This window comes from Myotis brandtii, unplaced genomic scaffold (assembly GCF_000412655.1).
Source record: "Myotis brandtii unplaced genomic scaffold, ASM41265v1 scaffold49, whole genome shotgun sequence".
In the NCBI taxonomy this organism is placed as follows: Eukaryota; Metazoa; Chordata; class Mammalia; order Chiroptera; family Vespertilionidae; genus Myotis; species Myotis brandtii.
In genome coordinates, this window is record NW_005368707.1 from 6,959,626 (window position 1) to 6,970,716 (window position 11,091).

The 11,091-nt window shown below is 47.2% G+C and overlaps 1 protein-coding gene across 1 annotated transcript in view; it reads right to left on the reverse strand.

Moving 5' to 3' along the window:
* The window catches only part of UCMA (upper zone of growth plate and cartilage matrix associated), a 9,020-nt gene extending 6,720 nt beyond the window's left edge, over positions 1-2,300 (reverse strand). The window contains exons 1-3 of the mRNA XM_005876583.2: positions 2,121-2,300; positions 1,732-1,797; positions 1,534-1,629 (exon numbers count right to left, since the gene is read on the reverse strand). Of these exons, the coding sequence (XP_005876645.1) occupies positions 1,534-1,629; positions 1,732-1,797; positions 2,121-2,178 (220 nt within the window). The 5' untranslated portion in view covers positions 2,179-2,300. The remainder of the gene's footprint in view (positions 1-1,533; positions 1,630-1,731; positions 1,798-2,120) is intronic.
* Positions 2,301-11,091: the final 8,791 nt, after the last annotated feature.

Genomic DNA, 11,091 nt, shown 5'->3' on the forward strand with positions numbered 1-11,091 from the left:
AAAGCAGGGGTTTAGACTCTAAGCAGGTGCTTAATGAGCCACGCCAATTCCTAAGGAAGCATTTGCCAACACTGTGTACTCCAGAAAAGCAACAGCCTTCCCAAATGGCTTTTTTGGAGGTGCCACATTGGACCTTTGCCTTACACTGTGCATTGTGTACATCTCTTCTCAAAAGCATGCATTTTATCGGATTCGTTCCTCCTTTCACCCTAAAGTGACCTGCATCGTTACCCAAAAGCTTAGAGGTGTAAGATGCCTGTCCCCTGTTCCAAATTCAAGTTTATCACTTGCCTTTTACCCAACCCGAGACATAGTTGGGCACGGATCTCCTGTCTACCCACTGAAATTGACAAGGGGCCAAGACATGAACTCAGGTGCACCCTAGGTATTCTCCCGGCTGCCCTGGGCTCCCCACGACCAACACACTGAGCTTCTGTTTGAGGTGAGGAACCTCTGGCTTCTGTCGTGTGCCTCATTGTTCTGCTCAGCTTCCAAGGATGGAAACTATTTGCCCTAAAATTCACACCTGCTCCCCACTGGAAGTCTGCCAGAAGGTTGCTTCTCTGATTTCTATCAAGAACTGCCCAATCTCCATCAGTCTTTTCAGTGATTCTTGACATTTGCAAGCTTTTAAGTCTCAAATTGTATGAGGCCTGGAAATTTTCCCAGTTTGGTTAATATTTATCCAGGTGTTTTGGGTGTTTTTTTTTGTTTTTTTTCTTAAAAAGGAATTTTATCTCCCAGCATTTTCCACTCTTTTCTTCTCCATCATTTGAAAACACTCCTGTTATTTTTACGGAGCAAGTTAACTTGCTGAGCGACACAAAGAGTTTATTCAGACACACACACAAGCAATGAATCCAGCCCCAGACTGGGAGACAGTCAGCACCCACAGCCCTTGGAAGAATCTAGTTCAAGGGCAGAAAACGCAAATGCCTTTGAGGGTTGACAGGTCATGGAAATGAGGGTCCCTCTCGGCAGGGGCCACCAGGGGCTACTTCAGGCTGAAAGGAGACATACTTCTGAGCTCAAAGCCTCCCAAATGCACTGGAAACAAAAACTTAAAGAAAACACTGCTGGCTGAACACCACACTTTCAGGGGCTTGTGAATAAGGAAACTTGGGCCCCAGGAGAGGAAGTGGCCAAGGCCACTTAGCAGTAAAGCTGTCACCAAACCCACAATCCTGGCTCGGAGTGCCATGTGCCCTCTCCCTGCTCACAATGCTATTGCTCTTGCATATAAGGGCTCACTTTGCAGCACCCCAACAAGCACACACAGAGATATTGTGTCTGTTCCAGCTAGAACGTAGGTTTTCCCTTGTATGTTTCTAACTTTCTGCAATCGGAATGTATCTCATCATCTTTTTGTTTCGTACCCTGACAACAGTCAGTCGAAACAGATGTGACCTGCAATCCAGGAGATGTGGGCTTTCTAACTAAGAGCTGCAGGCCCTTTGATGCCCGTGGGCGAGCTGACTGGGAGCGAGAAGGAACCAGAGGGGCCAGCAGAAGGCAGGTCATCAGCATCCTTACCGTTGACCTCATCTCGGGATTTGGGGGACCGTTTGCCACGCTTCTTGAGGAAATTCGAGGCATCCGATTCCTGCATGAAAATCTTCTGTCCCACACCTGGAACCCGAAGGAGGCCAGTCACAACCCGCACGGGCTCACCAGGGCAACCGCAGGGGCTGGCCCACCCACCCTGCACCCCTGGGTGGCCCCTGCACTCACCTTCCTGGGCCTCTTGTCCGGCCCCCTGCCCGGTGCCCACTGATGCGCCGGTCCCCTCCTGCAGCACTGTGGGCACGAGCAGAGAGTGAGGGCAGCGCACCGAAGGGACCCTCACCCCAGCCAGGCAAGGCCAGTCCTTCCCAGGACAGTGTGGTTGCCGGGCCCTGGTGGGGGGTCCTGGGTCACACACACACCAGCCCCAAGAAACCACCAAGCAAAGGTTTTCTCTGTGCTGTGTTGTGTTACACACACACACACACACACACACACACACACACACACACACGGCACAACCATCTTATAGATGAGCACCCGCCCCTTTCTCTCTGGGCCAGCCACCTGACAGCCTCACCTAACACCAGTCCATCCCCCAGCCTCCCCTTACTCACTGCACAGGAGCACAGCAGCCGAGAAACAGGCGACAAGGAGCAGCTGTCTCCAGGCCATCTTTGGAGAGGATGAGGCTCCGTCTGGGAACCACAGGGCAGATGGAAAGGGTTCTGCAGCCCAAGGCCTCTGGGTCCTCACTTCTGTGTCAGAAAGGCCGGGAGAGAGGGAGGAGAGACTCAGGAGGCTGGGATGCCACTGAGGAGGGAGTGGGAGGGGTCTGGGTCGTGGCTTCCATTGGCTGCTCCAGCCTGAGCACCGGAGATGGTTTTGGCACCTTGCAAACCTCACAGAAGCAGAGCCTGTCCTTGGGGCCTGGGCCGAGACAGTTTTGCAGTGGCCTTTCCCAGATCCGCACCCAAGGAGTTGCTGTTGGAATGCCCAGCCTCAGAGTCAGGATTCCAGAGACCAAGGGCAAGTTTAAAGAGCTCCTGGCATCTGCTGCAGGGGAGGTGGGGACTGCAGCCCATGGGAGGGACCAAGAGGGGCTCGAGGGGGACTTCCACTCAGAAGTCAAGCAAAGAGGGACCAGGAAGGCGGGAAGACCCCCATCAGGGTGACACTTGCATGGACAGGTGGACCATTCTGATAGTCATCAAAGTACCCCTCACCTTGACACTTTGTCCCCAGCTGATGCTCACTCTCAAGCAAAGCAGGGAGCCTTCGGTCCCAGAGCCCTTTCAAGACATTAAGGAAGAGGGGCAGTCAGCCTTCCTCTGTAGAGGGAGAGTCACTGCGTGGACAGAGCCCCCCTGGGCATACCTCTGTAGAAGGAGACAAAGGCAAAGCCCATGTAGGGGAGGAGATGGGCTCCAGAACTGGGGATGCCAGTAGAATCAGAGCTCTATGGGGTCACAGGAGCACAGTCCCTTTGGAGATGTCTTGATACTGTCATCTATCATGAACCATCCTCAATTCTTTGTTACCTGCTAAAGAGTTGATTTTGGCCTTGTTTAGAATTTCCCTAATGGTGATCACCGCTAGACTAGGACACAGCCGACACACCCACCCGAAGCTCCCCTTTCATCAGGCATGCATGGTAACATCCCTTGTGTACTTAGACCATTGGCCAGGAAAAGAATGTTAATGGCAGGAAAATACTAGTAACTGGCAGAGTAAACAAAATAAATGGGTTGGTTTCCGCCCTGACTGGTTTGGCTCAGTGGATGGAGCATCAACCTGCAGACTGAAAGGTCCCAGGTTCGATTCCAGTCAAGGCCATGTATCTTGGTTGGGGGCACATCCCCAGTAGGAGGTGTGCAGGAGGCAGCTGATTGATGTTTCTCTCTCATCGATGTTTCTCTCTCATCGATGTTTCTAACTCTCTATCCCTCTCCCTTCCTCTCTGTAAAAAATCAATAAAATATATTGTTTAATAAATGGGTTGGTTTCCAGTGGAGGAAAGTGCCACAGACACCTGTCCAGGCCCCTGGTGGCTGGGAGCATACGCAGGGCTCCCCGTCCACATGGCTGACCCCACCTACGGGGGTGGGCTCTGCATGATCCACCCAGGAGGGGCGGCAATGTGCATGAGGACACGACAAGGAATTATCTATCAGATTAACTAGATGTCCTTGGGAGAGGGACGGGCCATAGGACAGAGTGATATTGATGGGACTCCTGGGTGAAAAGGGGGTATGGGAAATACCTGTGACATCCTTGATACCCTAATTCCTCTCGCTGCCTTTTTTAGTTCCATTTATTTCAATCACATGTATTTACCTGTCCAACATCTCCAAAGACAAGCCCTGAAGGACAAGGGTTTTCAGAGTCCAGTTAGAATGGAAGGCACTGTCCCAAGGCCCAGAGGAGTGAGGCCCCTTTGAGGAACTGCGGGCAGTGCAGTATACCAGGGCACAGGCGCCACGGAGGGGCTGGAGGCAGGTGGGTCTGGGTCACAGAAATGAGTCTGGCCTCCACCTCTGTGAGGCAGTATAGTGTGACTATAAGCACAGGCCCCGGGCCAGGTTCCCTGGGTTCAATCCTAGCTTTAGACTTAAGCAGCTGGTTGGCCTTGGGCAAGTCATTTTACCTCTCTCTGCCCCATTCCTTCCTCTCTCAATGGATTGATGCAAGCATTACAGTTAATGCATCCAGAGTTCTTAAAATCATGCCTGCAGAGCATTGTGTATTTGTTTGCTATCATGACAGTAATGACCATTGAATGATTTTGAGCAAGGAAGCGACATGAGGTTTCTTTTATAAACACCACCCTCCCAGCCATATGGAGAATGAGAGAGATTCGACTCAAGTGGTGAGACTGAGAGGAGGCTTTTGCAATAGTACAGGTGAGAGATAATGTTGGCAAAAGGCAGGAGAAAGCAGGAATGGAGAGGACAGCGCATTTAAAAAGATTGAAGAAATATAATTAATAGGATTTGATGACTGACTATCTAGGGGCAGTGAGAGGTTTGGAGGCGTGCATTTCAGATGGCTGCCGAGTTTCTAGTTTGGCAGCTGGATAGATGGGTGGCGAGATCACTCAGTGAGGTGGAGAAAACAGAAAGAAGAGAGAGCTCAGAGGGGAGACCAAGATGGCGGCATAGGTAAACACCTGAGACTGCTGCCGCAAACAACCACTTCAAAGATACAACTAAAAGACGGAACGGACATCACCCAGAACCACAGGAAGGCTGGCTGAGGAGAGACTCTTCAACTAGAAGGAAAAATAACAGCACACCGAGGCTCAGAGGAGGCGCAGTGTGGAAAAAACTCAGGTGCGGAGGTGCGCGCGCAAAGCGGGCTGGTGGCTGAGAGCGCGGTTGTCGTTTTCGGTCAGGGGGGAGTCTCAGACTCTGAGCTCCAGATACGGGCGAATCGCTGGGGACTCGGACCCAAACGGGAGAAGCGGGAGTGTCTGGCATCAGTTGGAAGGCAGCTTTCCCTCCGAGGTTTGCAGCGGTTCCGGGGGTTCTGAGAAGCAGAGCCTCTGGGAACAGGACTGAGGGCACCATAACGGCTCCCTCCGCCCGCCCTGTTGAGCCCGCCCCGCCCAAGCCCTGCGCAGAGCCATTTGCCGGATCGCCTCAGGCAAAGGCTAGATTAGCACCTCCCCAGAGGACAGAAGTTTTCCGCGGCAGACACAGCTGATTCACACAGCCAGTCGGCCTGGTGGTCAAATCCCTCTAGTATTAACTACAACAATCAAGGCTCAACTAGAACAAGACTGCGCACAAAGACCACTAGGGGGTGCACCAAGAAAGCATAAAAAATGCGGAGACAAAAAAACATGACAGAAATGGAGGATATAGAGCTAAAAATCGCAATTTTGAGGGCTTGCAAAAATGTGCTAGAAGCTGTCAATAAACTTGAGGAGAGAGTCACGAAAACTAATGAGACCCTCGATGCTATGATAAAGAACCAACTAGAAATTAAGCATACACGGACTGAAATAAAGAATATTATACAGACACCCAATAGCAGACCAGAGGAGCGCAAGAATCAAGCCAAAGATTTGAAATGCGAAGAAGCAAAAAACACCCAACCGGAAAAGCAAAATGAAAAAAGAATCCGAAAATACGAAGATAGTGTAAGGAGCCTCTGGGACAGCTTCAAGCGTACAAACATCAGAATAATTGGGGTGCCAGAAGATGAGAGACAGCAAGATATTGAAAACCTATTTGAAGAAATAATGGCAGAAAACTTCCCCCACCTGGTGAAAGAAATGGACTTACAGGTCCAAGAAGCGCAGAGAACCCCAAACAAAAGGAATCCAAAGAGGACCACACCAAGACACATCATAATTAAAATGCCAAGAGCAAAAGACAAAGAGAGAATCTTAAAAGCAGCAAGAGAAAGAGACTCAATTACCTACAAGGGAATACCCATACGACTGTCAGCTGATTTCTCAACAGAAACTTGGCAGGCCAGAAGGGAATGGCAAGAAATATTCAAAGTGATGAATACCAAGAACCTACAACCAAGATTACTTTATCCAGCAAAGCTATCATTCAGAATTGAAGGTCAGATAAAGAGCTTCACAGATAAGGAAAAGCTAAAGGAGTTCATCACCACTAAACCAGTATTATACGAAATGCTGAAAGGTATCCTTTAAGAAGAGGAAGAAGAAAAAGGTAAAGATACAAATTGTGAACAACAAACATGCATCTATCAACAAGTGAATCTAAGAACCAAGTGAATAAATAATCTGATGTACAGAATGAACTGGTGATTATAATGAATCAGGGACATAGAAAGGGAATGGACTGACTATTCTTGGGGGGGAAAGGGAAATGGGAGATGCAGGAAGAGACTGGACAAAAATCGTGCACCTATGGATGAGGACAGAGGGTGGGGTGGGAACTGGGAGGAGGGGAGTTATGGAGGGGCACCTATGGATGAGGACAGTGGGTGGGGAGTGAGGGCAGAGGGTGGGGTGGGAACTGGGAGGAGGGGAGTTATGGGGGGAAAAAAAGAGGAACAAATGTAACCTGAACAATAAAGATTTAATAAAAAATAAAAAAAATAAAAAAAGAAAAGAGAGAGCTCAAAGGACATGGCATTGGAAAAATCAAGCCTACAATACTTTAGGATTCAAACCAGGTCTTCTGAGGTCAAATCCAGGGCTCTTTCCATTTTCCCATAACCATAATTTTGTGATGATACCAAACCATCACCAGGCAATTTTGAAGCACTTTCATCACCACCAAAAGAAACTTCATACCCATTAGCAGTCACTCCCCATGCCCCTCAACCCCAAAGCCCTAGATCACCACTGATCTGCTTTCTGTCTCTGTGGATTTGCCTATTCTAGACACTCCATCTAAATGGAATCATACAACACATGACCTGCTGTGACTGGCTTCTTTCATAACACTGTGTTCAGGGCTCCTCCATGTTGTAGCATGTATCACTACCTCATTCCTTCTCACTGCTGAGTAACAGTCTACTGTAGAGATAGACCATTTTATCCATTCACCAGTTAAAGAACGTCTGGTTGTTTCTACCATTTGGTTATTATGAATAATTCTGTTCTGAACATTCTTGCATACTTTTTTGTATAGACAGATGTTCTCATTTCTGTTGGGTAGATACCTAAGAATGGAATTGTTGGGTCATGTTTGACTTTTTTGAGGGACTTTCACATTATATTTTAAATGTTCATTTATTCCTTCCTTCACTGCTGTGAAGTCTCTTTTAGCAGAAGTGTCCACCTCATTCATACCTGAAATGGTGTCTGGCACAGAATAGATACTCCATAAATGTTTGTTGACTTAATCAGTGAAAACACTCTTAGTTGAAGGCATTAAAAGGAAGCATTTATGAGTTCATTTCAATGGACTATTCAGAAGAAGGTACCTGTACAGGGACTCCAGATGTCCAAGTTTGTGTATCACTGGGTTAAGGGTTTTCCTCAACCAGAAGAAATGAATTTTGAAATTTATTTATGAATTGCCTTAGAGGGCGAGCAAGGCATCCTTAACATTCCCTTCACCTTGACTAAACTTTAGACAGGTTTCTTCCTGACTATGGCCCCTGACCTTTCTTTATTTAGAGCATTTACTTTAGAAAACTTGCAATTAAGTAAGTAATAACTTGCAATTATTCTGCCCTTTTGAAACTTATACAAATCTTCTCCCAGCTTCTTGCTAGTTTTGCAACCCAGGAAATTTCTTTCCCAGGGACCTGGGAACCATCTTTTTTAAATGAAAACATTGGAGGCAACAACACCCCCCTCCTCCCAGTCTCTGTAGGAGGGTACATGCCTGACTTTGGTGGGTTCCTTACTCCAATTGTGAAGGCTAACTAGCCAACACAGGTGTCCTGCTCTTCCCCCCACCCCAGCTCTTCTCTCTATTCTATTGAAATAGTCTAGAATAAAGTCCTCCTACCCTGTTTAACTTTGTCAGTGCAATTTTAATTTTGATAAGAGCAGCAACTCAACTTATCACCTGACCCATCATAATTGTAGGTGGAAATGGTCTTTGGTGAGAGGGTTTCCATGCAAATGAGATCACCAGATGCCATAGCCCAACAGTAAGCTCTATCCCGAAATAAATATATAAAAGCCCATTGTCTATACCTAATGTTAAGACTATAACATGTTCCTTTATTTCACTTTCTTTCCAATGGACTAATTATGCTCCTGAGCCCCACCTCCCACCACCACCCATTTGATAAGGTGAGTTAAGGATTGTACCAAGAAGGAGACTCATAACCCTTGAAACCAGGGGGTCCCCAGAACTCGGCTTCCTTAGGAGCCCCCATGAAGAATATAGATGATCACCTTTCCTCCCACCTCCTCAAGCCTCAGAAGCAGTGTGAAGGAAACACCTTAGATATAAATATGAAGGCTTGTTTCTTGAACAAGATAGTGACAGTTTGCAAAAAAGTTTTAACTCATTTGAAGTCCCTCTAGAGCTGACTATGTTGACACGGTGCGGGAAATGAGGACTTCAGGAGTCAGGACAACATATCTAAAACCTTTCTGGTTTCTTACTTTCCTATGAAATACATTCATTTCTCTAAGACCTAGCCAGAGTGTCATGAGCTTCTTTATAGCTTTTTCCCCTGTGTGTCATGGAAATATTATCAATCCTGATGGAAACTGGCTTGAAGTCTCCTAGTGAAATTTTCTGTCAGGAGCTGTCTCCATTCAGAGCTTATCTGCATCACTAGCCTCATGTTCTATTCCCAGCATGACCAATGACTTTCTTGAGTCTATAGAGACAGTTATAAGCCCTTCTCTGTGTCTCACTTTTCCTGTTATCTCTACAAGGAAGCCAAGAAACATTTGCCCTCCACCATCACCACTAGGACAGATGACGTGTTAGCTGAGAAAAGCTTTGAAAAAGCCATGGAACATTCTACAGCTCCGTGGAATACTCCATGAGAGCACCATAAAGGAGCTGGTATTCTGCACGCAAGCACTGTTATGGCAAGTTGCTAAATATCAAAATAAACTGTTGAACAAAATAGATCAAGAGACACAGAAGTATGGAACAGACTGACGAATCTCAGAGGGAAGTTGGGGGAGGGTGGATGGGAAGAGATCAACCAAAGAATTTGTATGCATATATGCATAGCCATGAGCACAGACAATAGGGTGGTGCAAACCTGGGGCAGGGACAGGGGCAGGCTAGAAGTGGTCAATGGGGGGCGGGGTACATATGCAATACTTTCAACAATAAATATCTAATAAGTAAATAAAATAAAATATCAAAATACTTCCTCACCAGTTGATCAATAGCTGCTTTCCAGAGCCATCTTCCTAATGCCCTCTATCACCCCAGGTGCCCCAGGCTTTCCTCTAGAACCCCCACTTTCCATAAGCCATTATCTAAAGGGGTGATGCTTGGCCCAGCAAGGAACCTCTAGAACCCTGCTCTGCTCTCACAGCTAGCCTTGATTCAGATTGGTCAGTGTTAATCCTGTGCCAATTAAACATTTTAACATCACTCTGAATTCAAGGGTTTTTTATAATTCCCTGGTCCCCTAAATTTGCCTTATATTTATTCCACCTCTTTTTGCCACCTCTGTACTGTTTCCCCCAACCCCCATCAAAAATCCCATACTTATTAGTTCATGTACAAAGATTCATGTACAAGGGAGTTTAAAGTATATTTATTACAAAAGTGAAAAATTGGAAACAATCTAAATAAAACAGCAGGGCACACATTATGGTGCATGTGTGAGAGGAGTTTGTATATCAGAAATGTTTTGAAAGACATGGGAACATGATAATATCATAATAGTATTCCAAGAGGAAGCTACAAGAGTGTGTAGGTAGCGAAAGATATCCCACTAGAGCAAGTTCTCTTGGTTAGCTGAAGAATCACTTTAGAGTAGGAAAGAGTAAGCAAGTGATATACTGGTAATGGAAGGGTTATCTTTCTGAAAGAAGATAACCTTGAATGGATAGATCTTCATTGTTCAGAAAATGAATCACTTTTATCAGGACTAATGGGAGGGGAAGGAGGGATAGTGAAGGAAGAGATGAGGTGAAGAGTTGGTTCAAATCAGGGGTAGGGGCCTTGGGGAGGTCCTGACCCAGCATTCCTTGGGCATTTTGTCTGTGGAACCAGAAAGAGCTGATCTTGAAGATTGCTGAGATTCGTCAGACCTTGGGCTTGAGATCCTAGACCAGTGATGGCAAACCTATGACACGTGTGTCAGAGGTGACACGATAACTTATTTTTTTGGTTGATTTTTCATTGTTAAATGGCATTTAAATATATAAAATAAATATCAAAAATATAAGTCTTTGTTTTACTATGGTTGCAAATATCAAAAAATTTCTATATGTGACACGGCACCAGAGTTAAGTTAGGGTTTTTCAAAATGCTGACATGCCGAGCTCAAAAGGTTCGCCATCACTGTCCTAGACTGAGAGTCTCCTGGGGCTCATCTCTCCCCAGAGAAATGAAGGGAAGGCCCTTTGCTACCTGGGCAGCAGCTAAAGCAGAGCACTCGGTCTCCACCATCCAGCCTCCACCCCTGGGGGTGCTGTGCCAACACAGGCCTGGGTCCCTCTCCAGTAGCCTGAGATGACCAAGACCCGCTTGCTTCCTCTGCAGTCTCCTGCCGTTTGACCTAAGAGACTGAACCACAGGCCATTTCCTGAGCGCCCCAGCTTTGGGAGTGGCACCTGGGGGGCTGGGGTTGTTGGTGCACCAGCCTTAATCTCCATCGCTTGGAAGCTGACCTGTCAGGGATCTGAAGAGCATCCCGGTCAGGGTGGCTCTGAGCCCCTCTCCCGAGGATGACACTTGAGGGTGAGAGGCCCACACCCAAGGCGTCACTGCTCTAGAAGAGGGTGACAGCTTCGCAGTTACAGCCCGTTTAGGAACTAAAGACTTGACCCAGGTGCTGACTGGGACACAGGTCACCGAGGCCAGGTCCAGCACAAATCCCAATCGCATCAGACCATTGTCCCAAGGTCAACCTCCCAAGATGCAGCAGCTGAGGCAGGTTGTATGGCTGCCCACAGGATCCCTGGCGTACAGTGGAAGAGGCTAAGCTCTGGATTCTGCT